The 26,567-nt window shown below is 39.6% G+C and overlaps 6 protein-coding genes and 1 pseudogene across 7 annotated transcripts; 4 read left to right on the top strand and 3 right to left on the bottom strand.

The window, feature by feature from the left end:
* The first annotated feature begins 184 nt into the window (after positions 1-184).
* LOC106406553 (cysteine-rich receptor-like protein kinase 3) lies at positions 185-3,635 on the top strand. Its single transcript, XM_013847245.3, has 8 exons — positions 185-927; positions 1,138-1,526; positions 1,647-1,760; positions 1,900-2,039; positions 2,114-2,324; positions 2,418-2,652; positions 2,755-2,899; positions 2,986-3,635. Exons 1-8 carry the CDS (start codon positions 545-547, stop codon positions 3,310-3,312), a joined length of 1,944 nt encoding a protein of 647 aa, XP_013702699.1. The 5' UTR covers positions 185-544; the 3' UTR covers positions 3,313-3,635.
* Positions 3,636-4,612: 977 nt separating this feature from the next.
* Positions 4,613-8,246, top strand: LOC106405965 (cysteine-rich receptor-like protein kinase 2). The gene is made up of 7 exons (XM_013846535.3): positions 4,613-6,018; positions 6,491-6,604; positions 6,697-6,836; positions 6,923-7,133; positions 7,214-7,448; positions 7,529-7,679; positions 7,763-8,246. Exons 1-7 carry the CDS (start codon positions 5,262-5,264, stop codon positions 8,090-8,092), a joined length of 1,938 nt encoding a protein of 645 aa, XP_013701989.1. The 5' UTR covers positions 4,613-5,261; the 3' UTR covers positions 8,093-8,246.
* Positions 8,247-8,836: 590 nt separating this feature from the next.
* LOC106405968 lies at positions 8,837-12,348 on the bottom strand. The gene is made up of 8 exons (XM_048761311.1): positions 11,066-12,348; positions 10,938-10,971; positions 10,508-10,720; positions 10,339-10,428; positions 10,196-10,261; positions 10,022-10,113; positions 9,897-9,944; positions 8,837-9,711 (listed from the first exon to the last, which is right to left on the bottom strand). The coding sequence occupies exons 1-8, from the start codon at positions 11,488-11,490 to the stop codon at positions 9,588-9,590; spliced, it is 1,092 nt and encodes a 363-aa protein (XP_048617268.1). The 5' UTR covers positions 11,491-12,348; the 3' UTR covers positions 8,837-9,587.
* A 3,861-nt stretch (positions 12,349-16,209) lies between these two features.
* Positions 16,210-17,409, bottom strand: LOC125588544. Its single transcript, XM_048759943.1, has 2 exons — positions 17,278-17,409; positions 16,210-17,190 (listed from the first exon to the last, which is right to left on the bottom strand). The coding sequence occupies exons 1-2, from the start codon at positions 17,407-17,409 to the stop codon at positions 16,210-16,212; spliced, it is 1,113 nt and encodes a 370-aa protein (XP_048615900.1).
* A 1,001-nt stretch (positions 17,410-18,410) lies between these two features.
* LOC106405966 (phenolic glucoside malonyltransferase 2-like) lies at positions 18,411-19,797 on the top strand. The gene is made up of 2 exons (XM_048759942.1): positions 18,411-18,488; positions 18,538-19,797. Exons 1-2 carry the CDS (start codon positions 18,411-18,413, stop codon positions 19,795-19,797), a joined length of 1,338 nt encoding a protein of 445 aa, XP_048615899.1.
* Positions 19,798-21,420: 1,623 nt separating this feature from the next.
* Positions 21,421-24,339, top strand: LOC125589081 (annotated as a pseudogene).
* A 12-nt stretch (positions 24,340-24,351) lies between these two features.
* Positions 24,352-26,028, bottom strand: LOC125589082. 2 transcript variants are annotated; one of them, XR_007325278.1, is made up of 3 exons: positions 24,934-26,028; positions 24,734-24,841; positions 24,352-24,646 (listed from the first exon to the last, which is right to left on the bottom strand). XR_007325278.1 is itself a non-coding variant. In XM_048761312.1 (3 exons), the coding sequence occupies exons 1-3, from the start codon at positions 25,236-25,238 to the stop codon at positions 24,523-24,525; spliced, it is 513 nt and encodes a 170-aa protein (XP_048617269.1). In that variant the 5' UTR covers positions 25,239-26,028; the 3' UTR covers positions 24,352-24,522. The 2 variants fall into 2 exon arrangements, 1 of the variants encoding a protein (XP_048617269.1); XM_048761312.1 differs by having other exon boundaries at positions 24,958-26,028.
* Between the last annotated feature and the right edge of the window lie 539 nt (positions 26,029-26,567).

Genomic DNA, 26,567 nt, shown 5'->3' with positions numbered 1-26,567 from the left:
AACGACAAGTTGACAACTGGAGTATCACAGAATTTTAGTTTTCTTTTTCGGCGCAAAAAGACAAGGGTTACAAAACCGAACATATCCAAACTAGTGACAAAGCGCTGACGTCATCTCCCACCCATAAACCGTACAGAGCAAAAAAAACATAACTCCAAACGGCGTCGTTAGTTGTTTTCATTTCTAATTTCCCTGTCCTAAATGCGATCGCTCTCTTTCCTTGAATCATCATCATCGAACTCTTTGACTCTCCACACCCATCTTCTCTCCCAAGCAAAGACGAAAACTACAAGTTGAATTTTTTTCTTTTTCCGATTGACCCAACAACCGCAAATCGAATTTCAACTTCCTTTTTTTTTTTTTTTTGAACAACTGATCGAATTTCAACTTCCAGATTGGTGTCTCTACCTCCTTTCCCCATCTCCCAAATCCACTTGAAGAGAAAAAAACAATAAAAAAAAAAGAAAGCAGAATAAAGATCAAAAACTCCAAAACAAATGTTATATTACTAAACTCCCCAAGACTAAACCCTCAAAAAACCAAGATGACAACTTTCATCTCCAACCTCTCTCTTCTCCTCCTTGTCGGTTTGTTCTTAAACCCTGTGATCTCCGATTCAAGAGGAGAGACGGTGGCTCAGCGATGCAGCAACAGAACAACGACCCCTCAGCAAAGAAGTCTCGTCGTAACCAACTTCCTCGCCGCCATGGACGCGGTGTCTCCGCTAGTGGAAGCTAAAGGCTACGGGCAAGTAGTCAACGGCACAGGGAACTTGACGGTCTATGCTTACGGAGAGTGCATGAAAGATCTTGACAAGAAAGACTGCGACTTGTGTTTCGCTCAGATCAAAGCTAAAGTCCCTCGTTGCTTGCCCTTTCAACGAGGCACTCGTGGCGGTCGTGTCTTCTCCGATGGATGCTTCATTAGGTATCATTCTCGTCTCAGCCCGAAAATATAATTTTTTTTTTTTTTTTATGAATTATGTTTTCTAGTTTTCATACATTAACATTAAATTTTAAATTTTAAATATAAATGCATAAATTTTTTATTATTATTTATTTTTCATAATTCCAAACAAAACAAGTATATTTTTAAAAAATCCAAAATTTAGTTATATCTAATTTTATACTTGATTAGGTACGACGAGTACAACTTCTTCAACGAGACGTTAAGCTCGCAAGACGTGACTAATTGTTCTAATAAGGAGATAACCGGAGTAAACCGGACGCTATTTCGGGATAACGCGGGGGAGTTGGTGAAGTTTATGAGCGTGGAGGCGGTGAGGAACGGTGGTTTCTACGCTGGATTTGTGGAGAGACGTAACGTGACGGCTCACGGTTTGGCTCAGTGTTGGGAGCCTCTTACTCGCAGTGGTTGTGCTGAGTGTTTGAGTAACGCTTCAGAGAAAATCGGTTCTTGTTTGGGTAAAGAAGAAGGTCGAGTTCTTAACGCTGGCTGTTACATGAGGTTTTCTAATCTGAAGTTTTACAATAACTCTGGAAATTCAACATCAGATGGAAATGGTGGTAAGTAGATAACACATGAAATGTGACTTAAGATTAGTATATATATTGTAACAATTATGGAATGTTTAAGAAACAAAAAAATGGTGGCATTGAAATAGAAACATTTCACTTGATGATCAGGTCATAACCATTTGGCTGTGATTTTGGCGGTGACATCTTCGGTTGTGGCTTTTGTTCTGTTGGTCTCTGCGGTTGGTTTCTTGTATAAGAAGAAACGTGCTAAGAAGCTAAGAGGTTTGTGACTTTGCAAATTGAGTTGTTTGTTGAATCAGTTAGGTCTTGAAGTAGCTTAGTTTTTGAGATTAGTAATTGGGGTTTGAGTGAGTCTTGATCTTACTAAATACATTTTGTGTGTGTGTGTAATGTAATGTAGAGAAGAAGCAACTAGGGTCTCTGTTTATGCTTGCAAACAAATCTGATCTTAGTTTCTCCTATGAGAATCTCGAGAGGGCCACTGATTACTTCAGCAACAAGAATAAGCTAGGACAAGGAGGATCTGGTTCTGTATTTAAGGTAGGTTGTGTTCTTATTTCTCTAGAGATTCTTATTCTTTAATTGGTTAACTCTTTACCCTTTTTGTGCAACAGGGAGTTCTTAGTAACGGTAAGACTGTTGCGGTGAAGAGACTATTCTTCAACACAAAGCAATGGGTTGATCATTTCTTTAACGAAGTCAATTTAATAAGCCAAATCGACCACAAGAACCTTGTCAAGCTCTTGGGATGCAGCATAACCGGACCCGAGAGCCTTCTGGTCTATGAGTACATAGCGAACCAAAGCCTCCATGACTATCTTTTCGGTTTGTTATTCTCATCCTAAACCTTTTTTCCCGGTTACCGTGTCTCAATATATAGTTTATTATTGACCCGTTCTTGCTACTCTTTTGCTTCAGTAAGACAAGATGTTGAACCGTTGAGTTGGGCGAAGAGGTTCAAGATTATATTTGGCACAGCAGAAGGAATGGCCTATCTACACGAAGAGTCGAATCTGAGAATCATACACAGAGACATTAAGCTGAGTAATATACTTTTGGAACATGATTTTACTCCGAGGATTGCTGATTTTGGACTGGCTAGATTGTTCCCTGAGGACAAGACTCATATCAGCACAGCCATCGCCGGTACACTGTAAATTCTCTAAACTTATCTTTTTTTTTTTGTGACTTTGATGATTACACCATTTAAAAAAAATCTACTAATTTTTGAAGTTATTCCACTTGTGAAACACAGAGGGTACATGGCGCCAGAGTATGTGGTACGAGGTAAACTTACTGAGAAAGCAGATGTTTACAGCTTCGGAGTTCTTATGATTGAAGTTATAACTGGAAGACGTAACAACGCCTTCTCACAAGACTCTAGTTCGATCCTCCAAACGGTAAGTAATTATCATTTTTGTTCTTTCTTGAGGGTTTGTTTTAAGCTCAAACCATTTTCTTGAATCTTGAAAAAAAAAAACTTTAGGTTTGGAGTCTGTACGGGACAAGCAACTTTGTTCAAGTTGTGGATCCAGTATTGGGGGATAACTTCAACAAGATGGAAGCGTCACGGTTGCTTGAGATCGGTCTGCTCTGCGTTCAAGCAGCGTTTGATCAGCGTCCTGCCATGTCTGCGGTTGTGAAAATGATGAAAGGGAGTTTGGAGATTCCTACGCCTACGCAACCGCCATTTCTGAACCCAGGGAGTGTATTGGAGATGAGAAAGATGATGTCTCCGATGATGGAAGATCAGTCCCAGTCTTCGGGCTGGAGGAGTGACAACATATCTGAGAGTTTCTTTGAACCTAGATAAGCTTTAAGATCGTTTTATATCCGAATCATTTTTTTTTTGGATGGATCTCAATCTGTCATATGTAAAAAGAACTGAGATGCCGATAAATCGTGTGTAACTAATTGAGGTAACGTATGATCCACGCCACTGTTATGTAACCTAGGAAGTGAACACGGCTAGAGCTCACTTGGTGGGTGGAGGGCAAACTCCGGTTTAGTCTTGGTTTAGGTTTGTTTATAAATCTATAGTACGATTCGATTAATATTACAACCGTTTTTATGTGATTTTTTGTTCTCAAGTTTGTATGTTTTTCTATTTCAAATAAATCACTAGTTTTGTTTGCGTTTTCATATTTGCAAAAGTTATTTTAATTTAAATATGCTAAGAACAATTAAAAGAAAACTCCTCGCAAAAAATAAATAAATCAAGGAGCCGTGACGGTGAGGACGACTACTAAACATGTTAAATTATAAAAATTTCTGGTGAAGAATAAATACGTAAAAAGATTATATGCATTTTGGTCTGCCCAACATAATTTGTTTGTTACTTATTATAGATAAGCTGTGCTTTATTCTGAGTTTGTGACCCCACTATATAATTTTCAGCATTGATTATCCAACTACGCCCCATGTGCTTTTGTATTTTTATTGACTACAAACTTTTGACAATGGCAACTTGACCTTGTTAATGGCTTTTTTTTTTAAATTTCTAGAACTTTAATGGTAACATACCAAACCATTTCTTTATTGTAACGTCCTCTATTATCTACCGTTAGTTTATCCAATTGACATTTCTTAATTCTTATTTTTTGGAATGTCGTCATACAATAAAGGACATGTGAAGTTATATTTATTCTCTAAAGAAAATATTCAGAATTATTGGAATTTCTAGACAGGCCGGTCCTATGTAGGCCTAAGTATCCGGGTAATTTTAAGGTATCTGGATCCAGATCCTTATCCGGCGGATCTATAATTTTACTATTCTTATCCGGATCCGGGATTCTAGGATATTCGGGTGTCGGATATCTTTTTAAAAATTGTAATATCCGGCGGATATCCGGATCTAGATTTGAATATTTAAAATAAATAAAAAATAATATTAATATATATAAAATATTAACAATAATTTAAAAATAAAAAATATATAATGTTTTTAATTATTTCTATGTATAATATTACAAAATTTACATAAAATTTATATATACTATTATAAAACTGAAATATATTAAATAAAATTAATTTTTATATATAGATATTACTATTTTTGAAATAGTTATTAATAAAACTTACGGATCCGGATATCCGGACTAAAAAATTAAAATATCCGGATCCAACATTTTATTATCCAGATCAAGATTCGGCTCCTTCGGATATCCGGATTTTCGGATCGGATCCGGATCGAATTCGGATCTCGGATAAAAGTCCAAAGCCTAGTCCTATGTATTTAGACTCCTAATATCCAAAAAAAAAAATATTTTTTATCCATAATCTATATAAATTTTAGTGTGTAGTAGCTGGAGCTTCAGCACCTTTAGCTTAGTACCAGTGTAGGATAGTGAACCAGTAGAGATAATGAATGAATTGGGTAAAGGGAATTATCCAATTAAACCGAACCGGCTCCACACCAGATCGGATCAACTAAATAATCCACCGTTTTTTTTTAATGAAAACCGACAACTATTTGAATAAAGACAACGACTTCAACTCAAGGTTGAGCCGGTTTCCAAGTGTGATTCCGAAGATAAAAAAACTACTACTTTTTTGACTAACCAGTAGAGAGACAAAGAGAGATAGAAACAGCAAAGTAAGTTGACTATTATTACAACACAACCATTTCGTCAAAGTCAAGCTGTTGAAAATTCAACTCTTTCATCATTTTCATTCATCTTCTTTAATCTTTGCTTCCTCCATTTCAAACCCTCTGATCATTCAAGAAAAAAAATATCTTTTCAATCAAGCAACAACAAAACAATGAAGAAAGAACCAACTCATCATCGCTACCTTCCATGCCTCTTCCTGTTTCTTCTTTCACTACTCCGACCAATCACCTCAGACCCTAGAGCACGATCCGTCAAAATCACTTGCTCACCGCAGCTCGAGCACAACGAAACCGTCTTCGTCCCCAACTTCGTAGCCTCGATGGAGAAAATCAGCCAAGTAGTCCAAACCACCGGTTTCGGAACCGCTCAAACCGGTTCAGGACCAGACGGTAACTACGCTCTCGCACAGTGCTACGGAGACCTCCCTCTAAACGACTGCGTCCTCTGCTACGCGGAAGCGAGAACCATACTTCCAAAGTGTTATCCTCAGAACGGAGGTAGAATCTTCCTCGACGGATGTTTCATGAGAGCCGAGAACTACAGTTTCTACAAAGAGGTCAAAGGACCTGAAGACACCGTCCTTTGCGGGAACGCCACGAGGAGGAACAACGCCACTTTCGGTGACGCGGTGAGACAGGTGGTGAGAAACGCGGTTGCTGCGGCTCCTGGGAATGGAGGGTACGCTCGCGGCGCGTCTGCAAATGGAGAATCTTCTGCGTTTGTGTTGGTGAATTGCTGGAGAAATCTGAGTCCTGAGTCTTGTAAACAGTGTTTGGAGGATGCTTCTGCTTCTATGGTTGACAAGTGTTTGCCGTGGTCTGAAGGACGTGCGCTTCACACTGGATGCTTCCTTAGGTACTCTGATCAAGATTTCTTGAACAAGATTCCACGAAACGGAAGATCAAGAGGTAATACCATAGTTCTAAAATTCGATTTAGGAGTTGGTCTTGTCCGAAACTATTTTCTAAAATCCAGTTTATATAACTCAAATTGATTTTTTTTTTTAAATTGTTTAAATCGGTCTAAACTAGTCTACACATGTTAATTTAATAATAATGTTAATGGAAATCCACGAACTTGTCTAATTTCTTTTGTTTGTTATAATGTAATTTTGATAATTCATAGTAATAATTTTATAATTAAACCAAGAACTAAAATATTTAATATAAATTTAAAATATATATATAAAATCCTAAAATAAATCAAGAATTTGTTAACACCTAAGCATCCAAGTAATCTTTATAGTCACCAGTCCTCTATAAAATGTCTAGTAACCGCCTAATGTTTCTTTCACGTTGGGTGATACATTTTTTTTTATAGAATCTGCTTTTAAGAGTGTTCATCAATCATCATAACTCTAATGAAATGGTACTTATGCAGGTTCTGTAGTGGTGATTGTTGTCTCAGTCCTTAGCTCTGTGATTGTCTTTATGGTTGGAATAGCAATTGGTGTTTATATCTGCAAAAACCGAACCATACAGAAGAAGAGAAGAGGTCAGTCTATGTTTCACTATCTCCGATTAATCGGTTAAAACAAGAATTGCAGTGTCTTACTAAGTTTTTTTTTTGTTGTTTTTCTTATACAGGATCTAATGATGTAGAAAAAATGGCGAAAACGCTAACAGACAGTAGCTTGAACTTCAAATACTCAACACTAGAGAAAGCAACAGGCTCCTTTGACAATGCGAACAAGCTTGGACAAGGAGGATTTGGAACTGTCTATAAGGTATGGAATATGATCTAAAGCCAGCTTTCTTTTATCTTCTTTATGTAAGCAAAGGATTGAGTCTAGTGGCATCTCTCTTGTTGTAGGGTGTTCTTCCAGATGGACGAGATATCGCTGTGAAGCGACTGTTCTTCAACAACAGACACAGAGCAGCAGATTTCTACAATGAAGTCAACATTATCAGCTCCGTTGAACACAAGAACCTCGTTAGGCTTCTTGGTTGCAGCTGCTCAGGACCAGAGAGTCTCCTTGTCTATGAGTATCTTCAGAACAAGAGCCTTGATCGGTTCATCTTCGGTAAAGATTAGATACTATTCCATGAGAGTTTCATTCATAGAATCTTGCTAAAACCCGGTCTTTATTATAACATTTCGCAGATGTTAACAGAGGCAAAACACTAGACTGGCCAAGAAGATTCGTGATCATCGTTGGAACAGCTGAAGGGTTGGTGTATTTGCACGAGCAGTCTAGTGTGAAAATCATCCATAGAGACATAAAAGCAAGCAACATTCTGTTAGATTCAAAGCTACAAGCTAAAATCGCTGACTTTGGGCTGGCGAGATCGTTCCAGGAGGATAAGAGCCATATCAGCACAGCCATTGCAGGGACTCTGTAAGTACATTCAGAAACAAGATCTTGTCACTTGAGATACTTGAATGTTTTGTCTGAAACCGTTACTTGTGAATCTTTAGAGGTTATATGGCTCCTGAGTACTTGGCACATGGTCAGCTAACAGAGAAAGTAGATGTCTACAGCTTCGGTGTTCTTGTACTAGAGATTGTAACTGGAAAGCAGAACACAAAAAGCAAAATGTCTGATTATTCAGACAGTTTGATTACAGAAGTAAGTTTAAACCATTTCACAGTAAATCAGATTACACTTTCTCATACTAACTTGTGTGTTACGTTTTGGGCTATTAAAAAAAGGCGTGGAAGCATTTTCAGACAGGAGAGTTGGAGGAAATATATGATCCAAACCTGGACTGGAAGAATCAGAATGATAGTTTAATCATCAAGAAGGAGATAGTGAGAGTTGTTCAGATAGGGCTGTTGTGCACTCAAGAAATGGCGTCGCTAAGACCATCCATGTCAAAGGTGTTGCATATGTTAAAGCACAAAGAGGAAGTGTTGCCGTTGCCAAGTAATCCTCCGTTTATGGATGAAAGAGTTATGGAGTTTCGATATGGTTCTGATGGAGATTCGGCTGCTTGTGCTTCTCTTGCCACTGTCTCTCAAAGTTCCTTCTACGGTAGATGAAGCCTTTGAAACATCGTTAAGGCCAAACCGAAGTTTTGTGTGTATAAACCAGTAAGAAGAACTAAAAGCTAGTATATAGAGATAGATGTGAACTTGAGTAGATTTTGTATAATGTAATGAAGATATGCCATGGAGGTAGTGAGTTCAGTCAATATATGTACTAAAAAGTAATATACTAGAAGAGAATGTTTAAGCTCAAATCTTGCATCTGTGTAACTTAATAAAAAACATATATTGATCAAGAATGATACCCGATTCAAATGCATTGACATACAATCATATTGTATTCTGAAAAGAAAAACGAACGACATGTGTTTGAGAAGCCCGAAGACAATAATGTTTTATAGGGATATATTCTCAAGCTATACTGTTTTATAATTTTTGTTTTGAGAACGGGAAGGGATTATAGCTTAGATTTTGTGATGGTTTAAATTCAATTAGGCTTTGTTTTCTAATGGAATAAGTTGGATTTAAAATATTCGATATATGCGTTTGATTCATGACTTTCTCAAAGCAATTTGCCGTGATTATTGGATGTTTTGATGCTTTTGATTGTGTTGTGGGATTATTGTTTCACAGTACGATATTGCTGGGATCTTGAGAACCTTGTGATACAAGGCATGGTTATTTAGGCACTTGTAATCCTGATGAAAAGGTAATTTCGTTTTAGGGTACTTTTGCCTCAAAATCTTCTCTATGCCTGTCCTGCTTTGATTGTATTTTTTAAAAAAGTGGGAAAGATTAGGTCGTGATCTGAACATCTCATTTTTTATTATTACTTGTACAGCACATTTTCAAACTCGGCAGCTGTTTTATATTAAAGTGTTGTGTTTCGATTTAAATCTCATTTGGCAATCTCTACCTTGTTCTTCACCAATGAGGCAATGACACTACACGTCGTCGAGGTTGCCCGAGTCACCCCCGCTCCTGACTCGGACTCGGTCCTAAACTCGGCTCACTCGCTCACAATCCCATTGACTTTCTTCGATCTACCATGGCTAATGAGGCGGATGATTTTTCCGGGGAGAGAGGATTCGTCGCGGCGGTTTGGTGAAAGGCCTGGGTTCGAGAAAGATAGAGACGGTGGCGGAAGAGTTCAAGATTGGGTTCGATTCCATTGGTGAGAGCTCGCAGATTGGGTCGGTGGCCATGTCAAACCGGTTCGGAGTATACGAGTCGGATTTCGGGTGGGGAAGACCGGTTAAGGTTGACGTTGTCTCCATTAGAGGAGACGGGATCTCAATGGCGGAGAAACGTGATGATTCAGGTGGCGTAGAGATTGGATTGTGCATGAAGAAGGCTGATATGGACATCGTCTTTACTTTGTTCAACAGTGGTTTGCAAAACTAATCAAGCCCTCATGGTGATTTTAATGTCATTATTTACAAAAAAAAAGTTGATAAAGAAGGCAGGAGAGTGAACCTGTACTTGTCATTAAGAGCGAACTTTGTACTTTGTACTATGTACTATATACTATATATAAGCTTTTAAGTATCTATATGCTATCTAATACTATATGGTTCATCTGAGAAACATTTGAGAGCCACAAGTACTTCAACTTCACGATCAAAGCAAATAATCCAAAGCATGGTAAGTGCATCAACCCAACAGCAGCATACCTGCAATGCCCAGTTAAAAATTACTATGTAGTGTTTAGTTCATTCAAGATCAAGAATCAGTTTCATAGTCTACATTTTCAGAACCGAATGCAAAAATTTGGATAGCCGTGAAGTTGAGTTTGATCTCTACTTTTTGGTGCTCATAACCGATAAAAAGGATAGGGTGGTGAGTTTGTGTAGCGTACCATAAAGGGGCATAGGGTGATGACAAATCCAAGAATGGGTATGGCCACCTGCACCAAACAGATTGTTATACTATTTTGTTCATGGAAAAGTTAAAGAAGGATAGATAGAACCATATGACTGTTACCAGAAGGAGACACAAGCATGAACAATCCATTGGAATAGCACGAATACCCCGGTCCATACAACAAAATATGAAATCCTGAACAATGGGAATCGCTGGATACAAAGATACCATCATTAAAGTCATCATCATTATAATCATCATCATGTTTTTTGTTGTCTAAGCATACATACTAACCAGAGAGTTCAAGAAAGTTTCACCGAGGAGGAAGACAGCGTTGACCGAGTGCATAACCACAATGAACTACAGTTTAAATGTTTGGTCAGATTTGAGCATACAACTTACAAAATATGTGACAAATTCTTGGTTAAAAAACTTACAAAATTGAGACTAAAATCTTTGGATGTGAGAAAAGGGTAGATAATGAACCAAAACACACCATCTGTGAGCAATACAGCTCCAGCACAAGTCTACAATTCAGAAAACATGCTCAGAATCAGAGAGAAACGTGAGCAGATAACTTAATACTTAAAAGCAGCAAACACTTACTTGAAAAAGAGCCTGATGGATGTAACCCATTGTAGATGCAACTTGACGTGTAGACGTGTTATGTCTCTCGTGTCCGTTTGAAGATTTAAACACATTCGAATTTTCGCCATTCCTGGGAGGTCTATATGACCCTAGCTCTTCATCAACAGTACTGACTCCGTTCAGACAGTTCTCACCAGACTTATATCTGTATATGGACAACAAGGCTCCAAGCTGCATAATTATACCAACTCCAATTCAATGATTTTGCTCATTAAAACACTTTGAATCCACACAGAAACACCTCTAATTATCCACTTTACTAATGAACTAATCAAACTCAGGGGCCTATTAGGATCTACAGACATATATTTTATACAGAAAAAGCTGATACTGATCATAAATTAATAAAGCATGTGCAGTACCATGACAAGGTGAAGAAAAGCCATACCCCAAAGTAGATTGTGACCAATATGAAAGTCAATCTGATAAGAACAATCAACACTCATCAGAACAAGTGAATGTAACTTATCTTCACAGTGTAATATCTTGATGTAACCACTCGAAAATGAAACTCACTGTGTGTAGAAGATGAAGATGCTGGATCCTTCAGCAATGGCATTACCAGAGATGAGTCCCAGAAGAACAACAAAACAGAAAACTCGAAAACCTAAAAGCCAATTCGGATGAATCCTTGCCACGCAAGTATTCCAAGTTTCATCATCGTATACAACTCCTATTGGTTCCCTTTGATCACCAGCCTTGCGTTTTATAGGTCCTTCGTATTTCCAAATTAGGAAAAAAGATAGGAACAGGGACGTTAAGATGAAGACTGCGCAGACAAAGAATCTCCAGTTAAGCCAGTAACTTGGGATGTTTGTCTCTGCAGACATTGTTGGTTGCCACGTATGTTCTGTTGTACCTGTAACGAAACTCGAAAGATCAATTCGGCTAAACACATTCGTCATCATCATCCTCATTTGGTTATTTTTTTGGTTTAGCATTAAACAAGAACAAGAAAACTTTAAACATCCATATTGCTTTCAAAGCAAGAAACAGATTCTTTACTTAACCAGAACGAGACAAAAGAAAGAGATTAAACAAGTATCACAGAATCGTAAAGGAGGTTGATAATACTTGAAGTAAAGCTTTGCTCCACTCAGGTATCAGATTCCGTGAGTAGGGAGATTTGGTTTTGTGTTCTTGTAATTAATTATCACTCTCCACTCCACACGTTTATAACAAATTTATTCATTTTATACTTGGAACCATTGATTCTTAAAGAAACCAAATCGAACGGTCATAAGAAAAGGTTCGGAAAAGCTGAAGACTGACGTAGACATTACCCCGTTGCATGCATTTACCATCCATAAATGGGCCGCAGGCCCATTACATTTTACAATATTATTATAAGATTTAAAACCCTATTTTTTGGTAATCATAAAACCCTAATTTACTTGTTCTTTATAGTGCCCTGATTTTACTTGTTACTTGTTAGAGCCGTTATAATCTAGGTTTAATTTTTGCTCCAGGAGAGAGAGTTTGAGGATGGTTTTCGTGAATCCCTCGATGTGGAAGAAAATAATAAAAGATCGAAGCTTCATCTGGATCAGATGCTTAGACAAGGCGAATATAAGGGGTGCAAGACGAACACCAAAGTGAAAAAGACGCAAGCATAAGCATAAGAAAAGTGAAGCTCGCGGTTCTGCAATTTTACAGCGGTTGATGGGTCCGATAACTTCAGAAAAGAATGTCCGTCCGTTAAATGTGGACCAGGTACTTACGTATTACGTTCAGGGAAGTCACGTTGATATGCACTATTATTGAAAGTGAGGAATGACGTATATATGTCTTCAAGAAGCATGACGACAAAGAATTGTTGACTCATAATCATAGATGATATATTCGTTTAATTATTTGTTTTGAGAACGTAATGAGATATTGACTTAAGATTTTGTGATGGTTTAAATTCAATTGCGGCATTTTTAGGGATTGAGTTGGTTTTGGTAATCGTATTCGATATATGCGTTTGATTTATGTTTCTTTTCAAAACAATTCGGTATGATTATTGGGTGTGTTTTTTTTTTTCTACTTGTGTTGGGATTATTATATTATGGTATTTTTCTTCTTAGATCCGGGTTTCCCATGGAATTTCAACAGAAAAGTAATTGGTCCTAATGTTTTACATATTAATGTTACTCTTTTTGAACTTCTTATTTGAATTTCAACATACCTCTTCAAAATAATGGTTTTTATCGACCAATTTCAAATCGAATCTCTCTTTAAGACCGATAATAAACCCTTCGATCACCCTATTTGAATCAACAAACAAAGCTCTGATACTTGCTAAATTTGAGGATTATCGTTGGTTCTAGACATATGTTTTATCATAAAAGTCAAATATTGGCTTATTGCATCATTGTTGACAATGCAGCCGCTAAGTATATCTTTAGTATCATTGTTGACAATGCAGCCGCTAAATTTATCTTTCTTGAAAAATTGAAGAACACATTCAAATCTTATATCTCATACGAGATTATATGACTAATAATAGTATAGTCAACAGTAATCATAAAGATATTTTCTATACTACTGTACCTTATTCATATAATTATTTAAGATAATAACCCAATGATGCAACAATTGGTATTTATTTGATTATTAGTTCTATGCCTAAAATCAATGGTTAACTTTTCTCAAATGGAAGTAGCAAGCGTTTGCATTAGTAAGATGAACTGCAATAATTATATAACTAACGTTCTTCATGGGAGCACTCTCATCTTGGGAGCTATTTTTGCTTACAAGAACAGCATCATTTTCAAAAATTTATAATCTTAGGAAGTTGTCTTGAAATAAGGATGTGTTTATCTTCACTCAAATGTTTGTGAACAACATCAAACCGAATACGTAAACAACTATAACCAAACTGAAGAAAAACTGAAAGTATAATTAAAAACGTGATTTTCCTGACAGGTTATATTTAACCAACTAGGCGCACAAAATAGTATTATAAAAGGATCATGCCGTCTATTGTATGGTAAATCAAATCCAACACAACCTTCTCGGCTTTACTCAAAGTATTGTGTTCCCCTTGAATCTTCTGTTCCGTTATTACCAATGACAATACACATCGTTGAGGTTTCAGAAGTCACCCCCGCTCCCAACTTAGACTCCGTCCTAAACTCCGCCAACTCGTTAGCAATCCCATTGACTTTCTTTGATCTACCATGGCTAGTGTTCAAGCCAGCCAAGCGAGTCTTCTTCTACAGACTTATCGAATCGACTCGTGAGCATTTCCACTCATTCATCCTCCCTAAGCTCAAGCTCTCCCTTTCCCTCGTCCTCCGCGACTACCTCCCTCTCTGCGGCCGCATCACTTGGGAGCTAAACGAGCCCAAACCAACAACATAAGAAAGGTCTGGTCGAGTGTGTAGCAAGTATCTCAAGCATCCTATATTTCTCCTGCACTCTTTCTCATATACATTTTTCTCATCCTCCGCTTTAGACAACTTCAAGTTAGAATCCATCGGTATGTGCACGACATTACAGTCCTTCATGCATGTCTCTGGAAGTATTTTCATCGCATATCTTTCCTGTCGCAAAGTGATCCCATCTGAATTTTGTACCACTCCAATTCCAAGATAATATGTGAGCTTGCCCAAGTTGCTCATCTCAAAATTCTTCGCCATCCCCATCTTAAACTCTTGTATTTGATCAAGGCTCGATCCTGTAACCAAAAGATCATCCACATACACCGCTACTAAGAGAGTGTTGTCTTTACCTTGCTTCCGGTACAAAGCCGGTTCCTTTGAGCACCGCGAGAAGCCTAAGCCTCCAAGGACATTGTTTAGTTTTTCATTCCAAGCACGCGGAGCTTGTCGCAGACCATAGAGCGCCTTTCTCAGCTTATACACTTTGTTTTCCTGTCCTTTAACCACATACCCTTGCGGTTGACACACAAACACCTCTTCCTTCAGATCACCGTGCAAGAATGCTGTCTTGACGTCTAAATGATGAATCTGCCAACCCTTTGATGCTGCCAAGGCAATGATAAACCGCACTGTTTCAATTCTTGCCACTGGTGCGAAGACTTCGTCAAAATCAATGCCGTGTCTCTGTATATAACCCTTCGCGACTAACCTTGCTTTGAACTTATTTATACTCCCATCTGCATTCCGTTTAACCTTGAAGACCCATTTGAGGCCGATGGCTTTTGCTTCGTGTGGTAAGTTAACCAGTTCCGAAGTTTTGTTTTTGATTATAGAGGCAATCTCGTCATCACAAGCATCACACCACACTTTCTTTTCCTTGGCTTCGTCATAGTCCCAAGGTTCATCATTAATACTCAAAAGAAGTCGCTCACTATCAAGTTCGGCTAAGAGAATATAATCATCAAGATAGGCTGGTGCTCTCTTCAAATGTTCGGATCTTCTTAGTATACTAACGACATCATCATCCTCTATGTTATCTATCTCAGCTTCAACGTTTGGAACATCTGCAGCTTGATCTGCCCTATCGATGGTATTGTTATTTCCATCGCCTGTGCTCTCCTTATCATCATCTCTATCGATTCCTCTGTTTCCAAAGGTTCCAAACGTCACGTTGAAGGATCCTCAGTTTTCTAATGCGATGTTCTTCCAGTTCCACATCTTATTTTCATCAAAAATAACATCTCTGCTGACGATTATCTTGCGAGTAGTGGGATCGTACATTCTGTATGCTTTCGATCCCGGTTCAGTGCCTAAGTGAACAAGTATGCGAGATTGATTCTCCAGTTTCTTCAGATGCGGTGTATCAACTTTAGCGTAGCCTATACAGCCAAATATGCGTATGTGTGAGACATTAGGTTTCTTCTTCTTCAAAGCCTCATATGGAGTCTTGAACTCCAGTACACGAGTGGCCACTCTGTTGATGATGTACGTAGAATGTCTCTACGTAGAATGTCTCACAGCCTCTCCCCATAAATAATTAGGACACTCCATCCCTTTCAATATACTCCTTGTCATTCCCATCAGAGTCTTGTTGCGTCTCTCCACAACTCCGTTCCGCTGCGGCGTGTAGGGGGCCGTAAAGTGCCTGATAATGCCAGTAGCTTCGCAAAAAGTTGTGAACTCCGATGAGGTGAACTCACCACCACGATCAGTTCTGAGCGTTTTGATGCTTGCTCCTGTTTCCTTTTCAACAATGGTTTTAAAATCTTTGAACTTCTTGAACGCTTCTCCCTTCTCACTAATCAAAATAGACCACATATAACGAGAGCAATCATCTATAAGCACAAATATATATCTCCTTTTGGATGGAGTTTGAGGAGAGATAGGTCCACACAAATCACCATGTACTAGATCAAGTACTCTTTCTGCTCGGTATGTAGTTGCATGCGGGAATGAGTGTCTTGCTTGCTTACCAAGCAAGCATGAAGAGCAGGTCTCTCTTTCAACTTCGATCTTAGGTATACCAGTCACCAAATCATTCTTGATCATCTTAGCCATTGAATCTCTCCCTATGTGTCCTAGGCACGCATGCCAACGATTCGAGTCACTCAAAGTAATAGCTTGGAGGCATATTGGATCAACAATATTAATGAGAACTTTATATAGCCGGTTTCTTGACCTATGGGCCCTTGTTGTAAGTCTTCCATCCTTGTCTCGCAAGATAAGATAATCATCCTTCATCATAACTTCGCAACCAGATTCAGTAGCTTGTCCGAGGCTAATTATATTACTTTATAACTTTGGTATGTAGTAGACATCAGCTATGATTCTCTTTGCTCCATCTTTGCTACAGAAGAGAATATACCCTTTTCCTTTGATGTCAATGCGTGAATCGTCTCCAAAGCGTACCTTTCCTGTTATTGACTCATTGATTGTCTTAAAATAGCTCCTATTCTCAGTCATATGGTTACTAGCCCCATTATCCAAGTACCAAACATTCTCAGAGATTATCTCAAAATCTTGTGGATTGATGTTTTTCTCATTCAAATACACAACCTCATTCATCATCAGTTCTTCGGCTTCAGTCGTATCATCCTCCTTTTCTTTAGTCTCTGTGGCCTCTTGTAGCTTCAATAAGCGATCAGAGCATGATGCATAGTGTCCATTCTTATCGCACCTAAAACATGTGATTTTAGACAAATCAACCTCACCGTAATATCGATCATTGTATCTGTCATTGTACCGTTCACTATATCGTCCTCTTCCTCTGCCTCTGTTATAGTATCTTCCTACACGCCCCCTACCGCGATAAGATCCATTGGAGTCGTGGTTTGAGACAGAGTGAGAGTCCGAATTTGCATACATGAGCTTTTGATTGTCTTGTGGCTCATCATCCTCCAGAGCAACACGTTCCTCGAATGCTTTGATGCGTCCTACTATCTCCTCAAAGCTTGTAGACTTTAGGTCAAGAACCTGTTCCAACAAAGCCACAATATGAATGTACTTGCTGCGAGGAAGGCTGGAGAGAAACTTCTTAACCAACTTAGTCTCTTCAATGCTCTCTCCAAGAGCGGTTGACTTAGACGAAATTTCTGATATCCTTCCCGCTAGATCATCAACTTTCTCTTCATCTTTCATTCGTAGTCTATCAAACTCAGCCATAAGAGTTTGTAGACGAGCCTCACGAACTCTGTCTGCCCCAACATGCCTCGACTTTATTGCTTTCCAAAGCTTCTTAGCCGTGTCCAATTCTCCTACCAGCAGTATGAGTGTCTAAGGTATGGATTAGAAGAGCAATGCAATCGCCATGTTGTTTTTCTCAGCATTAGTGGATTCTTCTTCTTCTATAATCTCCCATACGTTATGCAGTTTGAGCAGAACTTTAATCCTTATTGCCCATACTGTATAGTTAGCAGAGTTTAGCATCGGACAACTAAACGTAGATGGCTTGCCGCCTTTAGGTTTCATCACGAACGTAGACAAATCTCCCATAGTCTATATCTTTGCCTGGATCGAATGCTAGTTAGCTCTGATACCAAATGTATTTTCGATTAAGCAAAACACAAAACATACTTTAATAAGAATTTGCTCTCTTATTAATCAATCTCAAAGCCTTAGAAAATCACTCAAAAACTAAAGCACATAAAACTCATGCTGTATCACACGTTGATACCTCCATATATATATAAGAAATTAAAGTCCTAAACTCACGACTCATATAATATTTAGATAACTTCTAAATATCAAGACTTTCCTATTTTCCCTAATCCATATCTCGGTATGAATTATCTCTTAAGTATTTCAAGCTGATCCAACAGCAACCGCTAAATTTATCTTTCTTGAAAAATTGAAGAACACATTCAAATCTTATATGTCATACGAGATTATATGACTAATAATAGTATAGTCAATAGTAATGATAAAGATATTTTCTACACTACTGTACCTTATTCATATAATTATTTAAGATAATAACCCAATGATGCAACAATTGGTATTTATTTGATTATTAGTTCTATGCCTAAAATCAATGGTTAACTTTTCTCAAATGGAAGTAGCAAGCGTTTGCATTAGTAAGATGAACTGCAATAATTATATAACTAACGTTCTTCATGGGAGCACTCTCATCTTGGGAGCTATTTTTGCTTACAAGAGCAGCATCATTTTCAAAAATTTCTAATCTTAGGAAGTTGTCTTGAAATAAGGATGTGTTTATCTTCACTCAAATGTTTGTGAACAACATCAAACCGAATACGTAAACAACTATAAACTAGTTTGGTTATAGTTGTTACATGTCCTAAATTGAAGAAAAATTATAAGTATAATTAAAAACGTGATTTTCCTGACAGGCTATATTTAACCAACTAGGCGCACAAAATAGTATTATAAAAGGATCATGCCGTCTATTGTATGGTAAATCAAATCCAACACAACCTTCTCGGCTTTACTCAAAGTATTGTGTTCCCCTTGAATCTTCTGTTCCGTTATTACCAATGACAATACACATCGTTGAGGTTTCAGAAGTCACCCCCGCTCCCAACTTAGACTCCGTCCTAAACTCCCGCCAACTCGTTAGCAATCCCATTGACTTTCTTTGATCTACCATGGCTAGTGTTCAAGCCAGCCAAGCGAGTCTTCTTCTACAGACTTATCGAATCGACTCGTGAGCATTTCCACTCATTCATCCTCCCTAAGCTCAAGCTCTCCCTTTCCCTCGTCCTCCGCGACTACCTCCCTCTCTGCGGCCGCATCACTTGGGAGCTAAACGAGCCCAAACCTAGCATCGTCGTCTCTCAAAACGACGCCATTTTGGTTACCATCGCTGAAACTGACGCTGATTTCTCTCTTCTTTCCGGTTATGGACAACGTCCAGCTTCCGAGTTACACAACTTACTGCCTGAGGTACCGGTTTTTGATGACTCAGCGAAGGTCTTATCTCTTCAAATAACGTTGTTCCAGAGCCAAGGATTCTCCATTGGCGTCGCGGCACACCACGGCGTTTCAGACGGAAAAACGTCAACCATGTTCGTCAAAGCTTGGGCTCACGTGTGCAAACAGCACCTCAAAGAAAACAATGTCGTTGTCCCTCTACCGGAGACTCTAACTCCGTCTTTTGATAGGTCGTTGATCAAAGATACAACAGGACTCGATGAACAGATGATCAAGATCGTGAGATCGATGAAACAAGACAAAACCAACGTGAGCAGAAGCCTGAGTCCTATTCCTGCATGGGAACTTGGAGACGACTTCGTTTTCACCACGCTCGTGCTGTCACGCGGTGACGTTGAAAAACTCCGCGAGCGAGTCAAGAGCAAGTCACCAAGTCAGCTCCACCTGTCGACTTTTGTCATCGCTTACGCTTACGTGTGGACATGCCTCGTGAAAGCGCGTGGAGGAAACATGGAGAGACCCGTGAGTTTCCTCTTCGTTGCGGATTTCAGAGAGCGGCTCGATCCGCCTCTTCCGGCGACTTACTTTGGAAACTGCATGTTTCCGGCGGGTAGCTACAACAGCAAGACGGCGGCGGATTTCGCGGGAGAAGGAGGGTTTGTAACAGCGGTGGAGATACTCAGCGGTTTGGTGAAAGATTTTAGTTCAAGAAAGATAGAGACGATTGCGGAAGAATACAAGATGGTATTTGATTACGCGGTTGTGTCCTCACAGTTCGGGGCCGTTGCTGGGTCGACCCGGTTGGGTGTGTACGAGTCGGATTTCGGGTGGGGAAGACCCGTTAAGGTTGATGCTGTCTCCATTGATGGAAACAAAATCTCAATGGCAGAGAGACGCGACGAATCAGGTGGCATCGAGATCGGAATGTGCATGAATAAAGCTGAACTTGACATCGTCCTTACTTTGTTCAGTAGTGGTTTACAAAACTAAACGTAAGTTTAAGCTTAGCTCATTTGAGTTGTTCTTGTTTCTTGTTTCTTGTTTCTTGTAATGCTTTTGATTACTCAACGTCAGTTTCCTACATTGTTTTCAATAAAGGTTAAGCTTAGCTCATTGAGTTGTTCTTGTTTCTTGTAATGCTTTTGATTACTCCAACGACAAGTGTTATTGCAACGTGCTTTATTTATGAAAGCTAGCATTTGAGAAAGATATATAATCAACAGTTTTAAGCATGTCTCTGACCATAAAATAGGAAGAATTTACATATTTATTCTTTGAATATTTGGATGAATGAGGTATTGAAATTATCTTACAACCATGAACCAATCTCCCGACAACGTTTACTGCTGTCCACAAAAAAAAAGAGGAACACTTTCAAATCTTTTTAATAGTGGGAGTATTAAAAGTGGCATTGTCAGTAGTGATACTTTGGATCATTGTCAGTAGTGATACTTTGGGGAGATCTGGAACCATTGATTCTCGCAGAAACCAAATCGAACGGTCAAAAGGAAAGGTTCGGGAAAGCTAAAGACCAACGTAGTCATAGATATGTCAATTGGACTGTGCATGTTCACGTGGGTTTGTCAAGTACAATCTCATTATTTGGACATGTATGGTCAAAACTCAATAGATCATGTCCAAATAAGACCAACCCCAATAAGACCATAACCAAAGCATTATCCATGGGACCCAAAAAAAAAAATTATACTTTTGTTAGAATTTTTTTTCTTTTAATTTTACCAAAAAGTAACTTACATAGTTTTACCAAAAAGATATGATTTTATCGTTTTTGTGGAAAACTTGATTAGACATTATTAATGGAAAACATGATTTGGCGGTTTTGGCAAAAAAAAAAAACATGATTTTACAGCTTTGGCGGAAAAACGTGATTTTACGATTTTAGCAAAAACATGATTTGAAGTTTTTTGGCGGGAAACGTATTTTAGCGGTTTTGGTGAAAATGTGATTTTACGGTTTCGACGAGAAAAAAATAAATTTACGATTTTGACAGAAACATAATTTTGTATTTTTGCGATTCTTAAGAAAAAAACGATTTTACAAATTTGACGAAAATGTGATTTTAGCCCAAAATTTTAAAACCCTAATTTTTATTGTTTATTGCACAGTCCTGTCCAAATATGTTTGACCCATTTATTTTTGGTTAAAATTGGATTAGCCCATGGTCATCAAGAACAACTGACATCCCTAGACGTAGACCGTAGGCTTTTTTTTTAACTCAACAATAACTTTTCTTTAACCAATTTGGGAGGAACATGATTTACACCACAAAGGTTTTAACCACATTTACAAACTGAGATCTCTAGTATCACCTAAAGCCACCAATTGGTCCTTATGCTACCTGAATTTGGACTCAGATGTAATTCAACCCAGTGAGGACACCACTCTACTTACGACACAAGTAAATCTGCCTCTTAGACCCCTACATTCGACCTCGAAATACAAAGATAGTAATCAAACCAGAAGACAATGAGACGCATATAGTTTCAGTTAAGTTACTAACAAACGGTCGATGCCTAAAGTTTTGAGTTCAGTCCATGTACCATTGTTCACCACCAATCGGCGCATCCCTAGTTGCTTCTCACGTCCTCCGGTAATCACCATCCTGATCCTAAGCCAAAACCGAACACTCTGTCCGAAGTGAAATGCGGACCTTGACTACAGCATAGAGGCATGATCACTGGTTTAGGTTTCGAGAGGCGCGTTGCTTGAACCACCGGACATGCCGGCGCTGGGAAGTACTAAACTCCGCCGCGCTTCAGCACCAAAGCCCTCTTCTCCGGTTGACAACTCCATCGATGAGAAGCTTTGCCACGCGTCACCTCCAGAAACCGATGGTCAAACCTCTCTACATCATATATTCACACCGATCCTCCGTCCTTCTCACTGCCTCAGGGGAAGGTAGATCCGTGATGGAGGAGACGTCTACTCCAACCACGCGCTGTCGACGTGAAGATTCTGGCGCAGATCTCAAAAACAGAAAATTGGATCTGACCAAGAGACCTCGGTCTTAAAAGCCGACTCTCTCCACCGCCGTTCGCCATAAGTCTCGCCATCTCTCCATAGGAAGCCAAGAGCTGCCTCCATTGACCGAAAGGGCACTCCGGAGAAGATCTCAAGTAACACAGAAAACAGAGCATGTCGACCTAGGTTAGACACGAGGTGGAAGAGAGCAAAAGGAAAATCGAGAAAAAAGGAGAGGGAGAGCGCCTCCGGCGCCGAGAGGCGGCCACCGGAACTAGGTTTTTTGTCGCGGTTCTTCGCTAGAGAGAAGGGAAAGAGCGTAGAGAGAGAAAATTGTTTTACGTAGACAGTAGACTTAAAACCCCGTTGCATGCTTTTACCATCCACTGAACGTTAGGCCAGCTCCATCGGAGGATTTAAACAAGGGTTCTTTAAAAAAAAAGCAAAAAAAATAAATGAAAAAAGAGGAAAATAGACAGAACCGCCGTCTAAAACAGCACTTGTGGAACTGCAAAAAACCCCTAAAGCGGCGGTTTTTTATAGGTTAATCGTTTTAGACAAAAGGGAAAAATATTAGGACTCTTCGTCTCTCTCTTTCGATGATGTCTTCTTTCATCGCGTGAAATCTTAATTCCTTTGGAAGTGCTCTGATTCTTTGATCATACTCGAGATTAGGGTTTAGGATCAGTCCATCAATGGCGTCCATTACTATATCTCCTTCTCTTCTCTTCTCTTTCCTTCACGAAATTTCACATCTTTTCCATCAATTCCACACCATAGAAGAAGCTCCGTGTCCTTCATTCGTTTTACTTCTAAGAACCCTTCTCCGTCCGCCACCACCAGCGAGGAGGACATTCTCCGTTTCGTGACGAACTCCGATGGAAATACGACTCAGCTCGGCTCAGCCTCGTTGGCACATTAGCTTTCGAACCTCTCATAGTTTATTATTTACTTGTACGTCACGTTTCCAAACTCTGGGCCTTTGTTTTATATTAATTACTGTGCTCTACTAATTTTTTTTTTTTTGGCAATTTTCTACCTTGTTCGTCAACAATGACGACAATACAAGTCGTTGAGGTTGCCCGAGTCACCCCTGCAGCAGTCGAGTCGGACTCGGTCCTAAACTCGGCTCACTCCCTCACCATCCCGTTGACTTTCTTCGATCTACCATGGCTAATGCTCAACCCAGTCAAGCGAGTCTTCTTCTACAAGATCACCGCGTTGACTCGTGAGCATTTCCACTCCTCCATCCTCCCTAAGCTCAACCTCTCTTTTTCCCTCGTCCTCCGCAGCTACCTCCCACTCTCAGGCCGCATCACGTGGGACCCAAACGAGCCCAAACCGAGCATCGTCGTCTCGGAAAACGACGCCGTTTCGGTGACAGTAGCTGAGACTCGCGCTGATTTTTCTCTTCTCTCCGGCTACGGACAGCGTCCAGCCTCCGATGTACACGCCCTGATACCCGAGTTACCGGTTTCCATTGACTCAGCGACGGTCTTGTCGATTCAGATCACGTTGTTCCCGGGCGATGGATTCTCCATAGGCGTGGCCGCACACCACGGCGTTTCAGACGGGAAAACGTCAACCATGTTCATCAAAGCTTGGGCCCACTTGTGCAAACTCGACAACAACGCAGTCTCTCTACCAGCTAATCTAACTCCCTCTTTTGATCGATCCTTGGTCAACGTCAACGATCTAACGGAGCTCGATGAGGAAATGATCCAGATCGTGACATTTCTAAGAAAAAGACAAGACAAAAACCAGAAGCTTATGTCCGAATCCCGGGAGAGAAATCGGGGACGACGTCGTCCTGGCCACGCTCGTGCTGACTCGCGATAACGTGGAGAGACTCAGGGAGCGAGCCAAGAGCGAGTCAACAGATGGGAGTCTTCTTCTCCATTTGTCTACTTTCGTCATCGCCTACGCGTACGCGTGGACCTGCCTTGTGAAGGCGCGTGGAGGAGAGGGAGATCGGTCCGTGAGTTTCCTTCTCGGAGGAGATTTCAGAGAGAGGTTGGATCCGCCTCTTCCGGCGACCTACTTCGGAAACTGCATATTCACGGTGGGTAGCTATAAACGGAAGGCGGAGGATTTTTCCGGGGAGAGAGGATTCGTCACGGCCGTGGAGATCATAGGTGATTTGGTCAAAGGCCTGAGTTCAAGAAAGATAGATACGATTGCGGAAGAATTCGCGGCTGGGTTTGACTCCATAGGTGAGAGCTCGCAGGTGGGGTCGGTCGCCGGGTCGACCCGGTTCGGAGTATACGAGACGGATTTCGGGTGGGGTAGACCCGTGAAGGTTGACGTTGTTTCCATTAGAGGAGACGGATTCTCAATGGCGGAGAAGCGTGACGAATCAGGTGGCTTAGAGATCGGAATGTGCATGAAGAAGCCTGACCTGGACATCGTCCTTGCTTTGTTCAACAGTGGTTTACAAAACTAAACAAGAACTTAATAAGGTTAAGCTCATTGAGTTGTTTCTTGTTATACTTTTGATTATTACTCCAACCTAATAAGTTTTATTGATATACTACAAAAAAACTTTATTTATGAAAGCTAGCATTTGAGGAAGATTATCATTAATTTTAAGCATGTCACTAACCATAATATAGTAACCCAACAGCAGCATACCTGCGAGGTCAATTAGAAATTACTATGTAGTCAATCATTCAAGATCAAGAATCAGTTTCATTATCTAATTTCCAGAAGTGAATGCAAAAATTTGGATAACCGCTACTTGAGTTTGATCTCTACTTTTTGGTGCTCATAACCGATATATGGGATGGAGAGGTAAGTTTGTGTAGCGTACCATAAAGGGGCATATGGTGATGATAAATCCAAGAATGGGTGTGGCCACCTGCACCAAACAGATACCACATTATTATACTAATATGTTCATAGAGTCATGTAAATAAAGAAAAAAAAAAAGAGCCGTGACTATCACCAAAAGGAGACACAAGCATGAACAATCCATTGGAATAGCACGAATACACCGGTCCATACTACAAAGTATGAAACCCTGAACAATGGGGACTGCTGGATGCAAAGAAACCTGCAGATCAATTGGTGACAACTCGTCATGTTGGAGTGTTGTTAAAGGGTGAGTCTTGGGTTCGAGTAATGTCAAGCGCATCAATAACCTACGTGGGAGACTCAGTGAGGGCTCACATGTGAAGGGTTAGGGTCGATGCCCTGCAGGGTTGTGAGCTGGGTTCCGAATGAGCGAGACGGGTTGTCTCACACTTGCTTGGAAAAGAATCTGATGAATGTAACCCAATGTCGATGCAATTTGACGAGTACACATGTTGTGTTCCGTTCGAAGATTTAAACACATTACTATTCACAGGAGGTCTATACGACCCTAACTCTTCATCAACTGTTCTGACTCCGTTCAGACAGTTCTCACCAGATTTATATCTGTATATGGACACCAAGGCTCCAAGCTGCATTATACCAACTCCAATTCAATGTATATAAAAGCATCAATGTAAATGTTGCCCATTTAACACTTTGATTCCACATAGAAACACATCTAATAATAAATTTTACTGATGAACTAAGTTAAACTTAGTTATTAGGATCTAGAACATATAGCTGATACTGATGAATTAATAAAGCATGCGCAGTACCATGACTAGGTAAAGAAAAGCCATACCCCAAAGTAGATTGTGACCAATATGAAGGTCAATCGGATAAGAACAATCAACACTCATCAGAACAAGTGAATGTAACTTATCTTCACAGTGTAATATGTTGATGTAACCACTCAAAAATGGGAACTCACTATGTGTAGAAGATGAAAATGCTGGATCCTTCAGAAAAGGCATTACCAGAGATGAGTCCAAGAAGAAGAACAAAACGAAAACTCGAAAACCTAAAAGCCAATTGGGATGAATCCTTGCCACACAAGTATTCCAATTTTCATCATCGTATACAACTCCTATCGGTTCTCTGTGATCACCAGCCTTGTGTTTTACAGGTCCTTCGTATTTCCAAATGAGGAAAGAAGATAGAAACATGGACGTTAAGATGAAGATTGCGCAGACAAAGAATCTCCAGTTAAGCCAATAACTTGGGATGTTTGTCTCTGCAGACAATGTTGGTTGCCACGTATGTTCTGTTGTACCTGTAACGAAACTCGAAAGATCAATTCGGCTAAACACATTCTTCACCATCATCCTCATTTGGTTATTTTTTTGGGTATAGCATTAAACAAGAACAAGAAAACTTTAAAACATCAGAGCGAGACAAATGAAAGTAAAACAAGAAGAGATTAAACAAGTATCACAGAATCGTAAAGGAGGTTGATGATTCTCGAAGTAAAGCTTTGCTCCACTCAGGTATCTGATTCCTTGAGTGGGGAGATTTGGTTTTGTGTTCTTGTAATTAGTTTTCACTCTCCACTCGAAACCTTTATAACAAATTTATTCGTTTTATACTTGGAACCATTGATTCTCTAAGAAACCAAATCGAACGGTCATAAGAAAAGGTTCGAAAAAGCTGAAGACTGACGTAGACATTACCCCGTTGCATGCATTTACCATCCATAAATGGGCCATTACAATACTATTATAAGATTTAAAACCCTATTTTTTGGTAATCTTAAAACCCTAATTACTTGTTCTTTACAAAGCCCTGATTTTACTTGTTACTTGTTACAACCGTTATATTCTAGGTTTTAAATTTTTCTCCAGGATAGAGAGTTTGAAGATGGTTTTTGATATTAGGAGTTTTCAAAGCTTTGTCTTAGTATAGTGATTGTCGAAACAGTTCTGAGG

The sequence above is a fragment of the Brassica napus genome, chromosome C6 (assembly GCF_020379485.1).
Source record: "Brassica napus cultivar Da-Ae chromosome C6, Da-Ae, whole genome shotgun sequence".
Lineage (NCBI taxonomy): Eukaryota > Viridiplantae > Streptophyta > Magnoliopsida > Brassicales > Brassicaceae > Brassica > Brassica napus.
The sequence above is the reverse complement of the archived record's forward strand: the minus strand, read 5'-3'. Positions and strand labels throughout refer to the sequence as shown.